This window comes from Micropterus salmoides, unplaced genomic scaffold (genome assembly GCF_014851395.1).
Source record: "Micropterus salmoides isolate LMB-PRFRI ecotype aquatic unplaced genomic scaffold, ASM1485139v1 Ms_hic_scaffold_18, whole genome shotgun sequence".
NCBI lineage: Eukaryota > Metazoa > Chordata > Actinopteri > Centrarchiformes > Centrarchidae > Micropterus > Micropterus salmoides.
The window spans coordinates 25,141,918-25,166,403 of NW_024040928.1; the positions used below are offsets into that span (position 1 = coordinate 25,141,918).

Consider the following 24,486-nt stretch of genomic DNA (forward strand, 5'->3'; position numbering starts at 1 on the left):
CACAATTATGGAGCTAGAGAAAAGGTCAAGAAGTCACAAAAATCAGTTCATCCCCTGGCGACCAAATTTCATAGAAATGTGCCTATTTGACTTTGAAATACTTTTTCATAGACCAAAGTGTTATCCACACAGTGGCACTAGCTGAACACTCAGGAGTCACAAAATGAATAAGTGTCATCCACAAGGGATGAGGGGATCAATCTGCATACAAAATTTCATGGTAGTTTTTCTGGTCACCTAAAGTACAGGTTGCCAGGTCTGTCCGTTATTTAGACGGTTGAGCCATTACGGAGTGACCAAGATGCAAAGGGTTCATCATTTTGGAAGCATGAACATCTGCACCAATATTATGTCTAATTATATATAATTATTAGTTTATGGGATTCTTTCTACTGGATCAAAACGCTGGCCAAGTGGAAAGTTTGAGCTGAAAGTGGGACGGGCAGAAAGGTCAAAAGTTACCAAGATAATTAGGGATCACCCTTAGGGACCAGAAATGTATGAGGGCAAAAGTTACTGATGGTGTGTCTGATGGTCAACTCTTCGTGACAATGACAGTCGCTTGGTTTGTACCTCATGGAGTGAAATAGTTCCTCCCTTGAAAGCAATAATATCGACAAATTTCATTGAACCATAAGGTTTTTTTTATAAATATTCTGTGTCAATCAGACTGGTCACATAACTACTGCTTATGTAATACTGATTACATCTTCAGGCTTTAGAAGCAGACAAATACTGCTTTCAGGTGTGTGTAATTATGATTTAGATAAGTTACTGGCAATGTCTACATTTATTTATTTTTATGAATCTTTTAATTAATTAACTTTATTATTCCAGAGGGAAATACATCTGCAGTGTTGGCACAAATTCATATAAACAATATATACATACACTGTAGAAAAAACAGTGATGAGAGCACGAAAATTCTATAATTGTGTCTAATGTAGACTGTTATAACAATTCCCTATAATCACCCAGGAATATTTATAAGTTGTAAAGTGAACTTTTTATTTACAGAATGACACTTTCTTTTTGTCCTGCTCTCCTGCTCTCTTCAAATTAGCATTTTTTTGGGGTGGATGCTAGTCCAACTTGACATGGCCACCATCACAGAATGAAGTAATGGGCTCTGTGGAGTCTGATTGGCTGTTGGGGAACTGCCTATGGTGGGCCCATACAAGAGTGATTTGGGCTACAAGAGGCTTAGAGCAAACTCCAATCTGAGACTGGACCCCCACTAGTGTACACACACACACACACACACACACACACACATTTCTTGTTGCTGTCTCCACTTACTGATGAAGGAGCCCATTCATGCCCACTGACAAATTACTACTGAAGCATGAGACTAAAGAGACCCCCCACCCCTCTGTCTCTGTCCCTCTCTTTCCATTATAGACTGCGTGAGACTTGGGTGTGAGAAAATATCACACGGGAGACTGGAGTTATGAAAGGAGCATTATTGTTTAGCTGTTCAGACCAAAAACCAAAAATGTGTAAACTTACAGTAAAGTTTGACTGTTAATAATGATAATGATTTAATTTCCAAAAGGTTACACATGGGCTTTAAAATACAACCGGTAAATACAGATCTGAGTAAATTACAACACAACAAAATACTGTTCAGTGCATGCAAAATGCTGTTGTTTTCTTATTTGCATATAGGTAAAAGTAAATAAATTAAAAGTAGTATAAAATAATGGCCACATTTTTCAGTCTGCCAGCACTTCTCTACCTACCTTTACAATATACAAAGAGGACAGATTAAGCCTTTTCTTTGCCTTACAAGATCTTTTAATGAGATCAGCTGCACAGTGATTAGCAAGTTATGCTAACACATGATGCAGGGTGGTGAGGGGAGTGAGAGGAGGGTATTTGGTTTTAAATGCAAGAAGGCAACATGTGGTATTCAGTGGAGACTAGTAACATTATAGTCTCAACAACAGTGCCTGCACATGAAGTCAAATTGCTTTTGTAATTGAAAATGTTGCATGTTGCTGTAGTTGTAGGCAGACACAAGTGCAAAGGTGACTCAGCAACAAACTGCACTAATCACTTTTAGTTCAATCCAGACAAGACAAGAGCAGTTTTACACAAAAGGATTAGTAGACGCTCAAAACTTGTTGGTGTCTGGATTAATGCAACAACACTCGAGGCCTTTCCTTAAATTTCTAATAAACACGTTAACTGTGTGATAAACTTACCACACTGCACCATAACCAGAAAAGATCCATCAACATGACTGATGCTAAAATAGACAGTATCAAAATGGCTGTTCCTTGTAGGATGCAATTCAAATAAATGTAAGAGACAAATTGATTGTTCCTTTTACTTAACTTGATCATAAACCAACAGAAAAGCCATGTAAGGAAACCTGGGTAACACAGAGCTTAATTTTACGTTTCATTTACTATCCAGCAGCCACACTTCTGCTCAGGGGTAATAGTCTTTGTAGCTAACTGTTGGAAGGTTTTATTGTACATTTCCACTCCACGTGAACTGGTTCAGAATAGCCCTTTTTCTGGCAAACACTTCATGCAAGTGTGCAAATGGAGAAATAGTTAATAGGGCGAGGGTCTACGGTTCATATGTGGATTGAATCATGACAGTCTAACCTAAACAAATGGGACTTTTCAGACAAATGTGTCTAAGTTTACCCTCAACATCCAGTAATGTTTTGACCTGCAATGCTTTCTGGGTCCCTAACATAGTGGATACACAAAGAAGTGATGTGCCTCTATCTAATTAGCAAAAGTTCATGAGAGGTCCAAAGTAGCTCTGGTGCTTTAAACCGTTAATTCCAACTTCTAGTCTGGATCGAGACATTCTTGCGAGGTGGGGTTTCTTCCTTAATAGCTACTAAATTCATAGGCAGACAGGGAGACATTTCATGAATATAATATATTCTCATATCTCTCTCTTCATCCTCCGGAATAACTGAGAGATACAGTGATGAGTGGCAGGTAAGGACACTAGATGCCACTGGACTTCAGTAGTTAGGAGGTAAAGTGTCTACCTCTAAGACTGCAGAAATGAAACAAATTAAATGAGAGACCACTGGCTATTAGGACTGAAGAGAAGGACAGTGTTTAAAACTTGAAGATGTTAAAAGGGATTATGTGAGCTGAAAGCCTGAAGGGTAATGGTACACACACAGATTCCAGCTCCCCAGGAGAGGGCAGTTGGATGGCTATACTGTCCTGACAGTAATCCTCAGATTAAATGGTTGTGGGGCTCCAACAGTCAGCCAGACAGACAGCCAGCCAGTCAACTGGAACAAAAGCAGAAATGTATGCAAACCTGAACATGTGGGTCAGTCAGCCAAACAGAGAGCCGGCCATTCAGACAGTCATTTAGAAAGACAGACAGTCAGCCAACCAGCTGATAATAATGTTTCTAAACGTGTTCAGCCACTCAGTCTCCTCTCTTTTAGTCATTTTTTCATGATCTTACACAAGTATGTAAACCAATTTCACCATTACATGATCTGCAAACAGGTGATGTCAATTTAATTAACAAATTAAGTGACTTTTAAAATAGATTGGCTGCACCACTGAGGATTTGTACAAACATTTATTTTGTATATTTGTAATGAATTGAGATCACTTTGCAGAGATCTGTTTTCTCTTTGACATTAAGTAGTCTTTTAGTCAGAAAAGTTGAAATCTACTATTGATTTAAAATGGTAAAAAGTAAAAACCTCCAAGGTAGGCTACTGTTTGTCACCAGTAAAACCTAACAAGCCAGCATGTTAGTCGTTGAGCAGATGGAACAAACTCTCTTTGAGATAAGTATTATCTTACTGTGTACTGTATATATAATAAAGAACAATGGTAAAACCTTTACCTCGCACCTCCATGTGAGACAGGTGCGTCGGAGGAAGACAAGTACATCAAAAGTTGAAATAAAAACTCTGCACATACCTTGCAAAAAGTATATCTAAAAGCTGGCAATCTTTTGGTGTTTGACCTTTTTTCAGGCATCAGTTTTTGCATGATAAATTTCTAGCACTGAAATGTTGCCAGCTTATAAAAATATATTTTTTCTACCTAGACAGTGTGCAGGAGTTTCTTGTAACTTTTAACCTTTTTAAAAACTGCTTAACATTACATATGAAAGTGCTTGGCATTTGAATGGAGTTTGGTGGAAAAGTTTTATTCCGTTCTAGACATTGCACAAGTTGAAATAGTCAATTCTAAAACCCAGTGGAGCTGTGGTCAAGATGAACACACACACACACACACCTTTTTTCACGGTTTCTGACTGGCAGGTCAGTGGTTAAATAATAGCAGCAAACAGTGACCTCAGATTCAGAGGACTGGGAGCTCTACTGCCGTTACCTTGGCAATGGAGTCTTCTCCTTCGCCATGCATCGCCACTAACTCTGTCTCCACGGCTACGTTCTGTCAGGCACTGAGTGGAGGGAATAATAATGGCAGTGGAGGCACATGAGGGGAAAGATTTTAACAAACACGCACCCAGAGTACAGATTCACTGCTCGAGGCTCTGAAGGAAACTCTAACGCTTTTCTCTGAAGTTCTGAGAGATGTATGTATAGAAAGCTATATAAATTATCATCACACTTCCTGAAAACCTTTTAACTGTGAGGAGTTTTTATGTCGAGTTAATGCCGATTTCTTTAACAAGTGTTATTTATTTTATTAAGCGAAGATTTCTCTGGATTTCAGTTTTTTCATCACTTCTTCTCAAGGACAGTGGTTCACAACACTCTTTGGCTCTTTGACCTCTTAAAAAGAGGGTTTTTGTGAGACATGTTACATAATAATCGGTTTGTGACCATTTTAACCAAAAAATGATTCTTCCATCTTAGTTTGGTGTATTTGAATAACCTTTAGGAGTCTGAAGAGATCAAATGATCCAGTCATTCACAATAAATAGCAACAGTGAAAAAAAAAAAACCACATCTGAAAAGAAACTGCTGCTTTATCTTGTTAGCAACCCATTGTGTGGGTCCTTACCCCAAGTTTGGGAACCAATGTTCTAGAAAACATTTCTACCAAGAGCTTGTACTTTTGCAAACATTTAATTTAAGCAAACTATGGCTAAATATGGCACGTCTATCATTTGCCTCATTTCTGTTGCAGCCCAACTTTTGGGTCATTTGGGTTGGTGCATTTTTACATCACAAAGCTGCTAGTGGAGCTTTAAGAGAGGTGTAATGAACGTTTGGGCAGGGAGGGAAAGGGACAAAGGAGTTGGGTGGAGGGGAAAAGGAGAGGGGCAAATGCTTGAGGTGGTGGCTGAGAAACAAGAGGGGTTTCTGGAAAGTTTGAACAGGAGAAGAATAATATCAGGGGGCTGATGGTGGGAGGGAGTGAAGTTGAAGTCAGAGGGTCAGATGAGGTTAGTCGCTGTTCCTTTGACTCCCCTGCAGAGACAAACTAGCCCGCACAAGTTTTTGCTGTGCCTTTCAAGTTAGCAACTCTTACAACCCTGCAGTTAAGTTCCTGTAACACACAGAGACAACAGTAGCAATAATAACCTGCACGTTTTAACATGGTCTTTGATTAAAGATCTTTATTTAGTAGAAAAATAAAATGAAAAATTTGAACCAATATACTCTGTGATATGTAACACAATTATGTTCATCATTCATATTTCATTTTTATGCAACAGCACTGGTAACATGTCCCATTGTTTCATTTGTAACAGAAAATCGCTATTATACATCCACATATTAAACAAGTTTCTGGTGATTTCACTGTACACATTTCACACTTGTATACAATATTGATGAGCAACATTTGTCAGAAGCTCTAGTGTGACGCAGAATTAAATAATTAATATGTTTTCTAAAGCTGTGTCCCAACATGTATGTTAATTGTTCATCTCATGGTGTTATTCCTTATAGTATTCAAAGATCAAAATCCCTCTCTTCTTATAAAATGTGGAATATCATATAAAACCACAGTTGTGCTGTACCTCGCAGATAAATATCAGTATCAGTAGACAAAAACTCCTCCAAGAACCCCCTCCTCCCTCTGATCTAATGTGTGTGAGAGGCGTGGGTGGAGTTCAACAGCCCTCTACCGTTCTGTGTTGTGCTGTATTCACGAAGCCTTGCACACGTTTCAGCGATCCAATCAAATCTAAAGGATCTGCTTTAAATCCTTCTCAATTAGATCATTTCAAAGATTAGGCTTAATCTATTAGTGCAAGTTTGGATACAGGGAATAAAGATGTGATGGACTGAGGAGCTTTAACACATTCTGTGGAACACCTTCCTCTTTTTTTATCAGGTGTATCCAGCTAAAAGCTATCACGCCTCAGTGATTTCCCTTATAACGTCTACACCACTGTCAAAACTGAGAAGCAGACGAGTTAGATATTTTTGCTAAATTCAACTACTACTTTACTTTGAAGTTCTTCAAAATCTATTCTGGCCCACATCTAGAGTAGATAACTTTCCTTGTCATAAAGTCTTATCTCTAATCAAATGTCACCTGAGGAATGTAAAATAGTTGTATTAATATTAGGGATCAGCAGAAGCAGTGCATGGCAATCCCTTTTTTCATTATTCCATCATTTAGCAAAAATATATATTTTTAAAACAATCATTAAAAATCAAAAACTAAATGTGACACCGGAGATAAGGCACCTGAGTTAGGCCCAGATCAGACAGAATGTGTTTTTTGCAGTGAGAGATGCCTGTTTTTAATTGTATTTTATTGACAGCAAGCGTTCTGCACCCTGTTCATGCGCCCTGGGCGCCCTCGAGTTTTCGAAAGAACGCTCAGAGCGAACGGAGTTGAAAAATTTGACTCTAAGCAGAAAAGCGCCCGACGGCTTTTTTTTCTCCATTGTCCAAACTAATGAATGGAGAGACGGGTCCATAGTTGTGGTGACGTAAGTTTACAGTTGCTTGGATTGTCTGGAGACAACTACAAACTGTCCCTGAGTCAACCTAAAATGAGCTTTAAACCGACCATCATTAAGATGAAGCTACTGGACCAGCTGGTGGAACTACCAGCGGTGTCTCCTCTTTCTGAGGTTCTCATGTACCCACACGGATCTCCGTTTAACCTGTCTCCTGCATGTTTGTACACCTTTCACCCTCAAATAACGCCAGAGCAGGCGCCATCAGTTTGTCTAGATGTTTTTAGCAACAAAAGACACAGACCTGTGAGATGTGAACAAGTTTTTGTTAATATGACAGTTTTTACTTAGCAGAAAACCCTATCAAAGTTACAGATTGCTGGCGCTATAATCTTTGATTAGACTGACAGGACAGCTGACTCGCCTAGCAACAATGAAAAAAAAAAAAACGCAGCGCACTGCTCTTTTCCGAATTCAACCAGAAAAGGCCTCACGTTTTCGAAACCTGCAAAACGCTTTCTGTCTGATCGGGGCCTTACAGGACTTTTTATACTTTGAGTGCTGCAACTCAACACTCAATTTATTAAAATACCGATCTAATTTACTTTGAAGTTCTTCAATGTGTATTCCGGACCACATCTACAGCAGATAACTTTCCTTGTCATAAAGTCTTTTCTCCAATCCAATGTCACCTGAGGAATGTAAAATAGTTGTATTAATATTAGGGATCAGCATAAGCAGTGCATGGCATACCCTTTTTCATGATTCCATCAAATTAGAAGAAAATCAGAAACTAGATATCATTTCTGAGACAAATCCCTTCACAATCCTTAATTTTGGATCCGCTTTCAAGTGCTACCATTCTCCCTTTGCGATACATTTGGAGTAGGACAGCTGGTCCAGGTAGAGCACAGCACACACCTGGCTGACCTTACAGTCTCCTTCACAGATGATGCTGCTGTTATAGCTGACCATGTAATGACTGAAATACTTGTCAAAGGCTTTGGTCTGCGGCAACCTGAAGCTCAGGCCCAGCTGGAGCAGGCTTTGTGGCTGCAGGTCAGTTAGTCCAAAAGCCTCAGTCATGATGTATTCAAGCCTCCAGTCAGATCTTTGTTTCTCGTTGGCTTCCGTCAGATTCAAATAGTACTGCCAGATATCCTTCAGAGGGAGAGAAAAGCACCAAAAGGGGGAGAGAGAGAGGGGGGAGAAAGAAAAACCTCTTTGAGTCTTTTTGAATGCCAGAAACTGTTTTTGTGCACTGATTGTCACCGTGATTAATCATCAAAAGGGACTTCTTTCATGTGTCTTTGATGGAGATAAAGGTTAGAGTAGGTCTTTTAGTACAGGACATTTTTAGTTTGAGCTGAATTTATCAATATGGTTGCTAAGCATTTGTATCTTTTCAAACTCTTTATTTTTTATTTTACAAAATAAGAATCAGGGATCTTACTAGAGGCCTTCCCAAAGAGCAGGTCCACATCAATTATAAAACTCCAGGTGGGATTTCAAGATTATAACATGCTTTATGTTTCACTATATGTGAGTTTTGCATTTCAGAAAGGTATTTATCGATGAGATTATTATGATTCAGTGTTCACAAACTTTTGTCTGTAATTTATATTTGTTTTACACCTTAATGCTAAAGTGAGCTGGTTGTGCAGCACAGAGCTTCTTACCAACATGGTGTAGTCCTTGTTGTTGTACAAGTACATGCGGAAAGCTGGGTTGTTAGAGTAGGGCTCCAAAACATGTTTGATTGGTGTAACAGCCGGTGACACAAAAAGAGAATTTACTGGTTTACCTACAGAAGAAAGAAACACAAATACAAATAATTCAGTTGCACAAAATAATGAATGCGTTCAGGTTGTAAGTCTTTTCCAAACAGCTTATTTTAAAAACAGCTGATTTGTCTGTGATTGACTGGATGTTTCCTACAATTTCTCAAAGCTGCAGTCATACCGGATGCCGAAAAAAGTAATCTGCACTTGACTAGTTTCCAGCCTTCTTTAACAGCAAAAATGGGGACAGATAATCTTTGTGTACTTAACAGACTACTTGTACAAAAACAGCTTGTTAAAATGTCTATTACTGAAACTCTTCTGGTGGATACCATAAGCACAGCTCAGCTTGTTTCTGCCTTGCCTTGTTGTTGAATTGTTCTATACAAACAAACTTGCCTTGCAACTTCTTTTGACACAATCAAAAAGCTTTTTTTTTAAACTCAGTGATGAATAGATGCACAATAAACTGAAGATCTAAATCCAGAATAATGTGTACATCTGTGTCATGTGTTTAATTTGTGTTACATCTTTGCTTACACACACTAATAACTATGCAAACAGCTTCTGCTGACGGAGTCCCTGTGTAGCTTCAGGGAAGAGCTGAGCAAGCTGATTTGATAGTAGCCACAGTTACATTGGCCCACTATTAAGTTGATTTAATCTGTGACTCATTATCAGAAGGTAACGATTATCAGTGCTTTAAAGAAAATATGATAACATACAGTTTTTCTCTCAGTAGAATGAATATCATAGTTTTGTCCAGGGTATGTCAGCTTCTTAAGAGTAAATTCAAGCACTTTCAAGGTATTTTGAGACATTGAATCCTTTACCATCACCATCCAAATTACTATAAATGCAATTGCAAAATTAAGTTATGTCTACTTTTAAAAGCGTTTTGTCAATATGTGTGGTAAAGCCAAGGTCACCCTTACAGGATCCAAGTCAACTTCAATAATAGGAATAAATAGGAGGTTTAACCACATATTTGTACCTTGTTGGTCCAACAGCACCATGATGCTGTCTCGGTGGGTGTGGCCATAGAAATGTCCCGCAATGACATGACTGTATTCCCTGAAGATGGCGACCAGCCTCTCGTTGTAGCTCTCTCCAACAGCAGTGGTGTTTCTGGCAAAGGGCAGGTACCCCACTGGTACATGGGCTATAATGTATACCTAGAGCAAGAAGTAAAGTAACATCTAAATCCCACCTCTTCAAGTGCAAACAGAAGTAAAATTGTCAGGTTTAAAAAAAAATAAGCCATGGTTTTAACATATGCAGGGTGCAGCACCGTAAAAGAGGTCAAACGTCAGGCTTCAAGATAAAAAGACAGAAAATGTTAGACCTTTTCCAGACTCTGTGCAGCTTTGTCCAGAGTTTTCTCCAGCCACTCGAACTGTCCAGCAGGGTCTGTCATGTTTCTTGTGACTTTATTAGGACCGTAATAGAGGATAGTGTTCAGGCTGAGCACCCGCAAACCAGGCTTTACCAGCTGGGAGTAAAAACCACCTGCGGGAACAAAGACAAATCCCAAAATAAAGCCCAAAGTTTACTTGATGCTAGAAAAGACCATTATCTTAACATGCTACAGATTTATTTGGGCCTTATCAAAATGTTAGACCAACACACTAAAAGTTACATACCAAACACTGAACATGCACACATTAGCATGCTAAAAGCGAATTAACATGTATAGTATTGATTACTTTGTATATGAACGATCATTCATAAACATGAGCTACACAAGACTGTGATTTACTCTCCCTTATTTCTTAATGCAGGAACTTTACAGTTTACAGACGTTTGTGCTGATACATGTCCTGTCTTTCATGTGATTTTAGAATAACAACTGTCAGTCACCTTTTTGAAAACATCAGATTAGATTAGATTACAGTAGCTGCATCATTTCAAAGAAGGAACCTCACAGTAGCTAAAGTACTAACATGTCACCTTGTGAGAGTGTGAGCAGAGCTTCAGTGTCCAACCAGGGTTTCCACAACTGGGCAACAGCTTTATAGATGGCGTTAGGGGAGGCTGGCATCTGGTCCTGAGAAAAAAAATACAAATTGTTATGTAGCAGCATGTTATATGGCAACATGTCATTACAAATGTAAAATGCAGTCTCTTCCTAGAGCTTACAAATAATGGCTTGTCATGAAAACAAAATGTCGTTTTGGTTCAGACATGATGTTGAGATCAGGTGGTATCATACACTATCCCTAATTTGTATCATATAATCAAATGCTGCCTTTATGTGCTTTTCTACCTGAACAAACACAAAACACAACAATCACATATATATTTTAAGCATGTGCCATGAAAATTAAAGCATATTCATTTATACTGGCACAAAATATTACCCAACCACCTAAATGAGTCAAACTGATTTGAGTCTGTGAATCAGAAAAGTTTCCCTCCCTCAGTTACTTCTGTAAAAGCCAAGAGTACAGAGTGAAAAGCTTGATACTCCTGCTGAGTGATGACAGGGCTACACTTTCTTCTCAACAACAATCATTTGTCCTGTAAACATCATCTTTTTTCCCCCTCAGAGCAAAGCCTGAGACACTGCTTGCCGTCCTTATAAAGTTACCTGAGGCCAGTAGTCGTGGTTTCCCAGGGCAGGATAGACTGTCAGGTTGGGGAAGTGTTGTCTGATGGTCTGGGTCATATTACTGATCACCTGGATCACTAAGTCTGTAGAGAGCTCGTCTGCAGGGACGTGAGGAGGACTGTCACTGGTAGGGAGGGAAAATAATATCCACTATCATTAATCCAGGTCAAAATAGCCACAGAGAAGCTGAAGAGTATGAATACCGTTCATGTTTATTTTAATGCCTTTAGACACATGAGTACTTTGCATAAATGGTTTTGACTAGTGCAAGTAAATATCATTCATAGTGGCAATCTGCTCAGTTCTTTTTCCACAATGCATTTCTATACACTTTCAGTAACTGAATCTCCAGTCACATGATGATCTGGAACAGCTGTTGTTGTTTTCTGGGGTTTCCCGACTTTATTTGAATCTATGTTTTTTCAACCACCAAAAATGTTGATATGACAAGAAAAGAAAAAATGTGCAAAAAGAGGATGGAAACAATGTGCTACTCAAAGGATTATCAAAGTTTATGACAATCTTTATCTTATTTTTGTAGTTTTGTTATATTGACACTGCATTGTTTTACTCCCTACTGTCCTGTTCATTTTACAGATCAAGCAGTTCCTGATTCACCTTTTAGTAACATACTTAGCATAGCTGTGTGCAAACAGACTTCCTGTTCCTGTTTCCAGTTAATACCAACATTTCAGGTGCACTAACATTCTTTAATATCCTAAAGTAAAGTTGTCTAGATAATCTTAACAGTTGGCTGGTTACTCCCGGTCTGATTGTCTGACTGCTCAAGTTTCTTTCCCCCGGCAGACTTTGTTATAGCAATGCAACTCTATTGCCACATTGCAGAAATTCACTTGGTGAGTACATGACAGAAATGACAGTAAAGTATGAAAATAAGTAATAAACCTAAGTTATGCTTTAAGAACGAGAAAGCATGCAATGTTTGCACGCTGTTACATCAAACTCAACATGTCCTGTAGATGGAAGTAAAAGACTCCCAGGAAAGATAATTAAGCATGACTCTAAAATGTAAAATAACTGCAGAAAGTGATAAAGTCATAAAGGAACTCTGATAAGCTAACCTCCCCCACCAGTCAGCACTACTAGTAGAAATCGAGGAAATCACCTATTTTGCAACACTAAATTCAAATAGTAGTTGTTGACTGTTTTTTCCAAACATGATTGGCTCAGCAGAGCTGTACTCAGCTGTATGTTCTAGTAATAACATGAATTCCACTGAAACAATAGATTCCCCTTTAGGTGAAAAGGCAAACTCATGCTACAAAGCCCGAAAACAATAGAATAAAGCAAAAAAATCTGCTTGCACAGTAACTTAAAACTTGGAAAAGACTCCCTGGGGTAGAGGATTAAGTGGCAAGGCCACTTAAGCATGTTTAATAAGCCTATGAATTCCTGGCTTAGCTGATTAGCTGCTGATTAATGAAGAGCTGTATGGAGCTACTGCTGTTGTGACTGATGCTTACAACTGTGCTCTCTGTCATTATCACAGTGTAGTGAACATTAGTTTCCAGTTCCCTCAGAGAATGCAGAGCAGAGCTACTTTTCATGGCGAGATAACTCTTGGTGTGGTGCTTCAGTGCTCGAATGGGCCTTTATATTCAGTGCCTTTAAATATATTGTTCACTGTCTGCCTGTTCCCTCTCCATCTCTAATTATAGTAACCAGCTGAGAACTGATAGAATAAAAGAATTGTTAGTATCAGCCTTACTCCCACTAAGAGCTGAGAATGTGCTTTTTTTTTTTTAACAAGTTAAGATGACATTCAGTTTTTGGGACATTTGATAAATAGGGTCCACTGGGAGCTTACCCCAAAAACCACAAGGGAGTTCATAAAGTAAAGGGAAATTGTGGGTTTTTATATACAGCAGGGACCGCATATAACAGGAGGAAGTGACACTGCTGCTTGCTGACACATTAAAGCTCTCTCTCTCTCTCTCACACACACACAGACACACAGACACACAGACACACAGACACAAAGACACACCCTCAAGTCTTTAACTATCTCTGATATCTGTCTGAGTCTGGGCTGACACAATCAAAGAGTAAAAACTGGACTCCCATATTACCCACAATGCAATTTGGCCACCGGCAGCTCCATCAGAGATTATTATTATTATTATTATTAGGGTTAAACACGCGTATAGCTGAGGTCATTAAGTTTTGCAGGTATTTGTGAAATAAACCACAACATGACGGTGGGAGATAAAAAGCCAGAAGTTATTACAATGCATCCTGTGGGGAAGAAAAAAAACCACACCCTTGAGGAAGTGTGGACCATCCAGAGTGACTTCACTTCACAGAAACATCCTTAGTCTTCAAGTCTCAAAGTGGTTTGGCTCTCACATTAAATTACAGAAAAACACACACGCAGAAATACACAAGGCACACGAGGATATGAAACTACTGTAAAAGCACAGCTATTGTTTTAATAAGCTGCTCTTTGGTTTTATCCAGCAAAAATATTCAGTGTTCAGCCCTAGTTTTTCAGTATCGGCAAGAAGAAGAAACAAGCAGTCATATGATAACATCCACCTCTCCGTCATTGGTGTACTGACCCGGTCCATATGATGAAGTCCTGTGGCTGTGTGAGCGGTGCCATGTGAGTGAAGGCTGACTGGATGAGGCGGTAGGGAGAGTCACACAGGAAGTCCCCATATAGGCCGGCGTGGGTGGCGGGAACTCCTTTGGAAGAGAAGCAAACCTTGGTGGGGTCTGGGGCCAGGTGGTAGGTGGGGTCCAGGTGGAGGTCTGTGATGTGCCAGAACCTGCCTGGATCAATGGAGGAAAAGTGAATAAGAAGAACAACTACCTTTAAATGTAGGCCTACCTGTGCAAATGTGGCCATCTGCACATTTAGAGGAATTATAGGTATTTCACATCAAACAATGTATATGATGATATGATTTTTTTCCTTATTAAATATAAGGGTTTATGCATTTATTATAATACTGTTATATTCACATTTTTTGCTTGCTTGTTGTGGGGTGATAGGCTATTATAAGACATTTTATTATTATGTAAGTCTTATTTTATGGTAGCTTACAAGACAAAACTCCAAACCTGTTTTACGATTAAAGTAAAAAACGTAAACAACTGTAGCCCATATAGATTGCATGTGGGAGTGTGTGGTTGTCTGTATAGACGTCTCTCGCCTAACTCCGTTTACAAATCTGTTAATTCTTACGTTTTTGATTAACTGCAAACCAAATCTAACTTTTACAGCAACATGTTATACTTATTATAAATCCACAATGTCTTACGGTAAATTCGGCGTGCATGACATCTACCAAGCAGCTTTACATTTAACCGAATTTCGCCTTTTTTAATTTAGCTGATTCACAAAACTCGCAACATCATACGTTTCATAATGCTAATCCCGCTCAGTGAAGTTTAGAAGATCAACCACAAGAATTAATTCATGCTGTATATTTAGGCCTCTGTAGTTCTGTGGATAGAGACACAACTGATGTCTTATTAGTAACGAAGTCCCGGGGTTTCCACTCACCTGTGTCCGGCAGGTAGCTGCTTCCAGTGGGTGCAGCCGCAAGCGGGGCTGCGCCGAATATCAGCAGCACAAAACACAAAAGATGTAACATGTTCGTATTAAAAAAACGACAGTAAGGTGTACCACATAGCCTATATATAAACAAAAGCAGCTAATTACGGAAGGTCACTCTTCTCTGAAGTAACAGAACAGGAAGTACAGTGGTGGACTGGTCACGTGATTCCCTGTGTTTTGGAGCTCAGGGGGAGGAGAGGAACTTATGAAAGTGAAAACATAAAGTCTGCAGGGTTTGTCCTTGTGCATGGTCCAAGCTGAACATTCAGTGATGTGATGCAACTAGAGAGACGTAGCCCAGGCTACTCTGCACAAGTACAACATCATGGTACCTGAACATTACTCTACAATAACATTTGGGTCCCAAATATATATAATATAATATAGCTTTTAACTCCACCACATGCATCCAATTTTATGATCTTGTGAAATAGGATGCATTGTAACAGATTTAACTACCCAGCCAAATATATAATTGTTAGAATTAGCTCCACAACAGTATAACAACAGTAGTATAACAACAGTAGTGCTGCTTATACATTGTTATAATATTCTAAAACATGTGATAGTTTAACAGCCACATGAGCCATTATTCTCTATCAAGTACTTTCATGTTTGATGCTTTCAGTAGATTTGCTGATAACAGTTAAATACTTGTACCCTATTTATGTTTCCAATGCAGGGCTTTTAAATGTAATTGAGTATATTACAGTGGGACATTGCTACTTTTACTTAAGTAAATTATCTGAATACTGCCCAATAATGAATTGATATGGTAGGCCTACTCTTGATTATTAGAAAACTCCAACATCTTGAGTTATTTCAGTTTGTTACACCAAAAGACTTCACTTACTTCTTGGTTTACATTCATATATGTAACAAAGCCTGAGTGTGTGTGTGTGTGTGACAGACAGAGAGGCCCATTGTTCGCTGCAGGCTCTCTTCTCTTTGTGATGCTGACTGGAAAGCTTTCTCTCTGAGCAGAGAAACTACATCCTTTGTGATGATAATCTGTAAAATGTGTAGCAGAACTTGTAGCAGGTCTATACTCCATATCCATCCAAGAGTAATCCGATTAATGTGGTGAAGCAAACATACCACAGACATAACAACAGATTTTACAGATTTTTAATATTTTAATCGAAACAACCTGCACACCAGACAATTTAGTCAAAACTAAGAGAACCACAAACTTGGTGTTGAAGTTACTGAACAATTTCAGAATGATGATTCAAGAGACTTGGAAGCTTGCGTGATCAAACGTGACTTCAGAAATAAACAAAAATGGAGGCAGACTATTGTCATCAGCTGGTTGCACTTGCGTGTGCTGTGTTTTGCTCAGAAAAACAAACACAAAAGAAAATAAAACTTTGGATGAACTCTTGACTGAGAACACTGAATCGGCACATTCTCATTGGCTGTTTCTGCTCAATATTCCATCGCTGTTCTTTTCACACTACAGGAAATAATCAACTCCAGTCCAGTCTGTGACATTATGAGTATGCCTGTAAGACCGTCACTCTATAGGATCATTTTGTCGGATAATCTGTTCAGACCAGCCTCGGATCGGGGACACCCTGCGATTGTCGAGAGGGGCCATTTGGTCCCAAAAACATCCCAATAATGCTCTAGTGTGGGGCCAGTAGAAAAAACTCAGTAGTTATAACAATTGTTCACAACATTTTTGGTTTATGACGCCTTCATATGTGGCCAAGCTGGGATGTAGGACTGGGCGGTGGGCGCACACAAAGACAAAGGATGTGGAGTGGGGCCCATAGAGAATGCCTATGTAAAGGGCCCAGAATTTTGTGCTACATTCCTGAGGCCAAGTCTACATATGACCCCATCATCACAGGTGATAGCTTATAGTGTGAGCATGAGTTCAGTTCAACCATTGAATTGTCTAAATTTAAGGATTTGCAGAGGGCCAAAGAGGTTAAGCTATCCAGTTTTAACAAAAAAAAGGGACAAACAAATCACACACGCACAAAAAATAATTGTGTGTAACATAAATCTTCTTTTCTTTCCTGTCTGTTTAATTATCACGTGACCCCTCAAATTTATCTTGACACAGCTTTAAAAAAAATGAAATCGAGCGGATAGAATCAATAGGGACTATTTCTTTGGTATAAAGTAGTTTCAGTGAAAACTGTTGACAGCGAGCTCTGTGGTTCACCCTGTGAATTAGGGGCCCTGTTCCTAGAAAGAGCGCGACTGCTGTTGAATAAAAACCTGGACAGTTAAAACTTCAATGATTTGCATTGCTAGATACCACATAAGGTAGGTGTTAAAATATGTTTGGGTGAACTGACCCCGTAACTTAAGAACAGTACTTCAATAAATGTACTGTCAAAGCATCTGTTTCATTACGCCACCAGGATTTGAAGCTGGGGTGAGAAATAGTTGTATTTTAAGCAAATTGTCTCTCCTGATTATCAGAAATGCTCTTTACTTGCTCAGTCTGTAATCTGAGACTGTAATCTATTATTTTATTGTGCATCTAAGGAATAATATGCCTCCTACAAGGTCAGAGGTCAAGGTTTGGAGCCGAGAGGGATTCGATGTCTGAAGCATACTGAATGATGGAACTATATTAACACAATATAAATATATTAGAGAATAGACAAACATTTAGTCTCTGTGTTTTTTATTTCATGTTTCACACAGGGTTGCAAAGATGATCCATCCAACAAGACAGAAATGTTTTCATATAAAAAAAAAACAAAATCTTACAAAACATGTGCAGCCTGCAGGCTGTGTACATGCTGAGGATGAAGTGCAAAGAGAAGCATACAGTCAATAATTATTAGAAAATCAACACTTCTTGGCCGGTTTCTGATGTTGTCAGTTGGAGCACTCATGCCTTCTCATAGCTACGCACCGCATGGATGTCTTCAAAGGTCAAATTCTGCAAGAGAGAGAAGACAGTTACCATGACGGGGAATTCAGTGTTCCCAAATCGCTCAACTCACCAACAAATATACTTTTTTATCCTTTTCACAGCCAAAACTTGTGAGGCAGCTCTTGGCAGCTGACTGGTTGGTAATTTACTTAGTTTAATACAAGCAAGCTAATTTTACTGTGAATGCGTTCAAGGGCATGCTCTTTCATTATAAAAATGAAAAAGATCCTTTTCTGCATTTTTTGAGTTTCAGAAGGACAATAAAGAAACAGTTTATAATGTGTTTGCTACATCTGTACTTTTATTGCTCTGGTTTTTTTGCAAGGAGCCCAAAGAAACAAGCTGCAGTCATTTTACACACCCACACATACACACCACAAATGATTTCTGAATCATGTATAATATGTAATAATATCCTTTCAAGATGAAGAAAGCAAAGGTCATAACTCACTGACATTATATTTTCTGGATACACCATCAATTTTAACACTTTTCTGAGATTTTACTTGTTGTTTGAGAGCACACACAATAGTGAGAGGTGTGTCTGTTCCAGTGAAATTGTACTGACAATTGAAACTACTGTGGGCTACTTTGCTTTCTGAGTAGACTGACTCCTGAAACATCATGGACATTTTTAAACTATGCATTTCTTAGTACTATATTACAATAATGCACAACAAATTTGTTGTTATCTTCTGTATCTTCATTAGGGGCTAACCAACTGTCAGTTTTGGCCTTGTGACTACACAATAAACCTTTCATAGTTTGAGTGTCCCTCTCTGCTTTGTTAATAAATGTACTATTGATAAAATCAGGACAGGAATGTGTGATCTTGGTCTAATCGTCTTACCATGTACATCTTGCCATCCTTGATTTCTCTGACGAACTTGGTCTCTTTGCCGTCCCACTTCTGGACGTGGACCAACTTGTCTCCCTCCATAGTCACTGTGGACTGAAGAAACAAAAAGCGAATAATGTGGTGAGCCGGAACAAATTAGTGCATTAAGATGCTGCCAAATGCTGGTTTATATCTAGAGTGCTCAAAATGTCAATTCTTGTCACTGACCCACAAACAGAAACAAACGAACAAACCCAACCCAACTTAATGTTTAATCAGAACTGCATTTGGAAAACATACATTTGAACTTATTGTCCACTCTACACACGGGGAGAGAACAATGGCAAGAATGAAATCTTGTATTTCTTATGAATGTCATAATTAGGATTTTTTGAAACATAGGTTTGACCGATCTTGGAAACCCCTCAAGCACTCCTGCTGTCTCCGAACTGGACTGGTGTTTTAAGCATCAAAAATACTTGTATTTGTTTGTAACCACAGCGTTTTATCTCCTCTTTTTACATTTATTGTACCTTTTTATGAACCACCAGAATTATAAGAAGAATTTAAGAACAAGAAAGTCTTTTTCTGTCAACTTACTTTGCAGACCCTGTCATCAGCGGTGGTTTCATCAAACTCCTCTCCCAGCTTGAAGGAAATCTCTGTGTTTTTGAAGGTGCTCTGGGTGCGAACCACCACCTTGTCACCCTCCTGGCTGATGATTACAGTCGGCTTGGTCACATTACCAACCTGCCTGGTGGCAAAGCCCACACCTGATCAGGGAACAGGGGTAAAATATGGCTGTTAGCGGCCTGTCATTTCACATGATGCACAGTCATTTTTCTGCCTTAGTTTGTAGCATTTGTGAGTGAACTTCAACAAAACATAACAAACAAAAATGAAACAGAAAAAGAAAAAGAAAAGAAAAAGAATATGTTACTCACCAAGTGCTTTCATGTACTCATCAAAATTCTCACTGTCAACCAGTTTCCAAGTGGCACAGAAGGCGTCGACCATGGTGAAGGTTTTGAGAGAGCGAAGTAATCTCCAAAGCACACTGAGCAAGCTGCAGCTTTTGCAAGTTTCCTCCCTTGTGTTATTATTCTACACCTTATTATTATGCATGTAGGAGGGTGGTGCCATACATCCCATTGGCTCAGCAGATTTTCTCTGAGCTGTTATTGGATATTGAAATTGGGTCATGGTTTTATGGACCCTTAGACTACAAAAAAACACAAATCAGTCCATTTTGTATGCTTAATGATGTAATTACTCTCATTCATGGGTGTCATTTGGGTTTGTTGAGGTAAAGTGTGGTGCTTGCTGCTTGCCATATTGCAGTCTTTTAACAGTAAGAGAGAGTAAAGGCCAGGAACATAGATTTAAAAAATGTAGTAAAACCTCAAAGGTAAACAAACAACACAAAGTTCCCTCTAAGCTTATAGTTTGTCACCCGTCTAAAAAAGAGTATCTTTTCTGAAAATGGGCTTCAGAGAGTTGGTGGTAAAGATGTCTCAATAAGTTATCAAGTGTTAGGAGATAATTCATATTGATGTTTAAATTATTTTCCTCATCTTAATCCCTGTTAGCCTTATGTTAGAGACAGGCCGTCTTCTGCCTGGAATGTGTCCTGTAGGGAGAGTCAGTGAAGCAGAATCAGTTTGTTTGACAGCCCTTTGTCCCGAACTGCATTAACAAACCCCCCTAACTGCAATTTCTTCATGCTCAACACACTCACTAATTACTGTCTGTAAACGTTTGTGTATGTGTGTGAGACAGTATGTGCGTGTAGGTTCTCCTCACACAAAGTAAACTTATGTTAGTGTCATATCTGCTTCAAGAGTTGTACTGAAGGAAGTTTGCTTTTCTCACTGGCGACTGAAAGAGGCAAACTCTGACTTCTATTAGGCAAGTTACAACTGATGCTGTCAACAAAATCCTTAAATCGTCAATGCCATATCGTCAGGACAAACTTCAGTTTGACACACTGTTAAAGTAAATCTACTGGAATAACTCAAATAACTGCCACTCAAGTGTCGCTCACTTTCTTGAGGCAATGAATGTTTTCTGTCAGATATCTTTCTGATAAAGGCAGGCATTGGGAAGGGGGAAATTACATCTTCTCAAACTTAATTACAAATTTCAGGTACTTTCTCTGTGTTTTTATAAAAGAGAAATATTTTTGCTTTATTCACCTTATTTATATGGTAGCTGTAGTGCACTGGGATTTAGGTACTTTGCACATAAACATATAAAATATCACTAATATAATTTTTAATTTCACTCCTTCCTTCTCTATCTTTTTCTATATTTTTCCATTTTCCCTCCTTATTTTCTCCTTTCTATAATGCTTTCACTACTTCTCATTCGAATAGCCCTTCTGCTCCTTCTTCATCGGATCTGAAAATATGAAAATCCCAAACACTGTAGTTCTTACCCAAGAGCAGGAATACGCCCTTCTTCAGAGTAAGTACTTTTACTTTATTCTTCAGTTTTACCTAAGATTTAGATTGAATAGCATGATTTGATCTTAATTTGCGTACTCTGCCCACCACACACTGCTGTTTGATTTTTTTAATGTATGTCATGCAGTTTGTCCTGTAGGCTATATGAAACTTCTAGGACATGAGCTCATCTACTGGGGCAGTTTCAGCAGCACACAGTATTACACCCACAGTTTTAGAATAGTCCACAATCTCATGAGTGGATGGCATTGGCCACCACATGTTGTGAAGGATCTCTGGCGCCACCCTCTAGTGAGAAATAGAAACGTGTTGCGCCGATCATTGTGTAATAAATACATTAATTACATCAAAAGACTTGACATTACAGAGTCATTCTCGTTCGTTATTCAGTACTTTCCCCCATATGGACAAATGTATGAACTCCACTGTTAATTAAGCACCTATCTAAATACGGACGCTTACAGAAAAAAGCTTCTTGACTTTATATTAGCCCTTACCTTATGAAAAAGTATGCTTAGATGTAGGTAGTAAAATTGCCATTTTGTTTATATTTGGATCCAAGGACATATCTTTAGGCACTTAATCTGCAATTAGTTGCTTCCTTAAAGTTCACACTGACCTGAAGTATCTGGAATTAATTGTGACACACTCAGGATGAGCATTGTCCCACTTCCTCTTAGTTTGCATTAATTACTTTAGCTTATTTTTTATGTTTTGGTATTAAACAGTGACAAAGATAGATATAGATAAAATGACGGCATGTCAAACAACAGGTGAAACAGAAATAACAGTAAAAACAAATACAACTTTAACTACAACACAGCACTAGTACATAAAAGAGACTGACAAGAGAGTTCATCAAGCAAAATGTACCATATATTATGATCATTCACATTTCAAGCAGCCATTTGGTTACTGCTACTAATTAAACTACTGCACCCTCTACTGGACAAAAATGCTTTTTACAGCAATAAATCCTGAAGATTATCATAACACAGTATAAGTTAAAAATAAAAAAAACTGACACAAGCTATAATTACACTGTGGTCTTTTATTGGTTTGGTTAGTTGATGGTGGCGTAGAGGTCGCTGGGATCAGCTGAGGCTCCAGAGCTCCTTCCTGAGGAAGCTTTCACGGTGATGTAGGTCACTGCATCATCTTCATCATCACCATCTTTACCCAGAACCTGGAAAAGAGACAAACAGCACAACACATAAATCACACAACATTAAATGAGAGAAGTGTTTTCATTCACTGCCATCATCACTAGAACCAATCAGACAGCTTACCCGGCCTTTACTGTTGGTCTTCCTGGTGTAGCTGATGGAGGCGTAGGAAACACCATCTTCAGGATCAGCCTACACAGAGAAGACAACATAATGGCTGCTCAGTAACATGTGGACTTGATTGTGTTCTGGTCTGTTCTGGTGTCGTCCAGCTGCATCATCAGACTCCCCACTTCTTCTCTTGCAGAAAGAACTTAGATTCAAGAGTCACTGTGTGTCTCATAGAGCTACATTTTGAACAACAAATCTAAAAACAGTGAGTGTAACTTTGTCCTGGGTGTAGTGTGAGGTCTCACCGTGTCCTGACTGCTTTCTGGACTCACAGTATTTTCATTATTTTGTTTGTTTTTTCCTGAAGAGACAAAAGAGAGTTGACTGCAGCTTAACAATCAAAATCCAGGTTAATCAAAACTTCTATCTGTGGATTCTGTGGTTGCTCTCACCTGTAGTTTTCTTCCATCTGATGAGTGCAACAACAGTTATTAAGAGTGCTGCTAAACCAACAGCCACAATCACGAACTTCGTCCAATCTGGAAATTCTGAAAACATTAAAAAGATTTTTACTGCACAGTTCAGTTCTGTTTGAAATCCTGCAGCTAAAGTAGCAACGATTCACATACTTTCATAACCTCACAGATATTATAATATTTTCTTAATCACTTCCTATTTTCTGTTCTATAATGTTATACTCAATGGCCAGTTTTGTCTTTACAGAAAGTAAGTAAATAAACAACAACAAAAAACAATATAAAAAAAAGAGTTAATCTGGGGGGAGACAAAGACTTTTTAATTTTGTAATTTGATGAAGTATTATTGTTTGTTTTAGTGGCTGTAACAGATTTTGAGCTGTTTTCCGTTGTTCTTGTTGATTTAGTTGTTGTTGTTTGTGTCACTTGCACAAATTAAATAACACAACCAAGAAACTGTTCAGTTAGAAAACACCTCGTGTTTACAGTGTCTGTAATTAATGATGAAGGAAGTTTAGTACGGTCTAGACCTGCTCTTTCATGAAAAGCGCTCTGAGATAACTGTTGTTGTGATTTGGCGCTATATAAATAAAGTAGTGTTACCTGCTTCTATGTTGTTGTAAGTTGTTACTTTGTCCTCACCTGAACAAATGAACACAACAAACTTGTTTTGTAATTTAATATTAAAACTTTAAATCCATAAATAAACTAATATTTTAGGTAATTATTATAATTAACTTGAAGTGATTTTAAACAGCTCATCATATTTTTACTTGTTTTCTCACCTGAGGACTGAGGGCTGAAGGTGAACAGCTGCACTTTTCCAGAGTAACCATCTGTCACTTCACACTTCAAGTTAGACTTTGATTTGTAACTAAAATGAGAATCCAGGAAAGACACAGTGGCGTAGCAGCCAGACTGTGATGTCTTCATGTCTTTGTCATCTTTGTCCACATCTTTACCCTCATACAGCCACTTCACTGTGTGTTCACACTGTTCATGTATCAACACAGAGCAGGTTAACGTCACCTTATCAGTGTCCTTATGTTCAGTCACTGGTGAAGATGGAGATATTGTGAGAGAAAGACAACAAGAGTAAAGTTAACTTCATCACTGTGATCATAATTATTGTAATGTTTCAGTATATTGTTCTAACAAGACAGTTTGAGCTGAAAACATTATGATGGAAATACTCACTGTTAATAACAGACAGATGAACCTGAGAGTCTGGAACTTGTTGTTGTCCTCCCTTTGTTATGAACTGCTGACAGTCATAACGACCAACATCCTCGACTGTGACCTTCTTTATAACCAGAGAACAGTTCTCTGTAACACTCAGTCTGTCTGATTTAGCTTTGGCGTTTTCACCAATCTGCCCAAGTTCAAACAGCTCTACTGCTGCTGTGTTTCCTGAACCAGCAAAGAGCCATGTAGTATATTCACATTTTTGCTGACCGTCTATCACATTTTCACAAGGCAAAGTGACTTCATCTCTAACTCTGACAGTGAAGGAGGGGGGAAGTTTTCCAGCTGCTGCTGTTGAGAAAATGATGAAAAATAAAGTGAAATGAGAAAATGTCTGTTATGTTCATAGTTAGTGACGATTATTTCTTTATCCTTAGTTTCCAAGAGTTCACTAAACTCACCACATTAGAAACAACAGATTTGGTTTTCTTAGTTAAATCAAATGTAGCTAATAAAGAATCTTTAATA

At 38.5% G+C, this 24,486-nt stretch overlaps 2 protein-coding genes across 2 annotated transcripts; both read right to left on the minus strand.

Annotated features, from left to right (window-relative positions):
* Positions 1-5,521: 5,521 nt before the first annotated feature.
* Positions 5,522-14,981, minus strand: smpdl3a (sphingomyelin phosphodiesterase acid like 3A). Its single transcript, XM_038726822.1, has 8 exons — positions 14,762-14,981; positions 13,812-14,025; positions 11,212-11,356; positions 10,572-10,668; positions 9,967-10,130; positions 9,616-9,796; positions 8,520-8,644; positions 5,522-8,001 (listed from the first exon to the last, which is right to left on the minus strand). Exons 1-8 carry the CDS (start codon positions 14,850-14,852, stop codon positions 7,696-7,698), a joined length of 1,323 nt encoding a protein of 440 aa, XP_038582750.1. The 5' UTR covers positions 14,853-14,981; the 3' UTR covers positions 5,522-7,695.
* A 2,464-nt stretch (positions 14,982-17,445) lies between these two features.
* LOC119908904 (fatty acid-binding protein, brain) lies at positions 17,446-19,661 on the minus strand. The gene is made up of 4 exons (XM_038726823.1): positions 19,500-19,661; positions 19,156-19,328; positions 18,568-18,669; positions 17,446-17,723 (listed from the first exon to the last, which is right to left on the minus strand). The coding sequence occupies exons 1-4, from the start codon at positions 19,570-19,572 to the stop codon at positions 17,673-17,675; spliced, it is 399 nt and encodes a 132-aa protein (XP_038582751.1). The 5' UTR covers positions 19,573-19,661; the 3' UTR covers positions 17,446-17,672.
* Between the last annotated feature and the right edge of the window lie 4,825 nt (positions 19,662-24,486).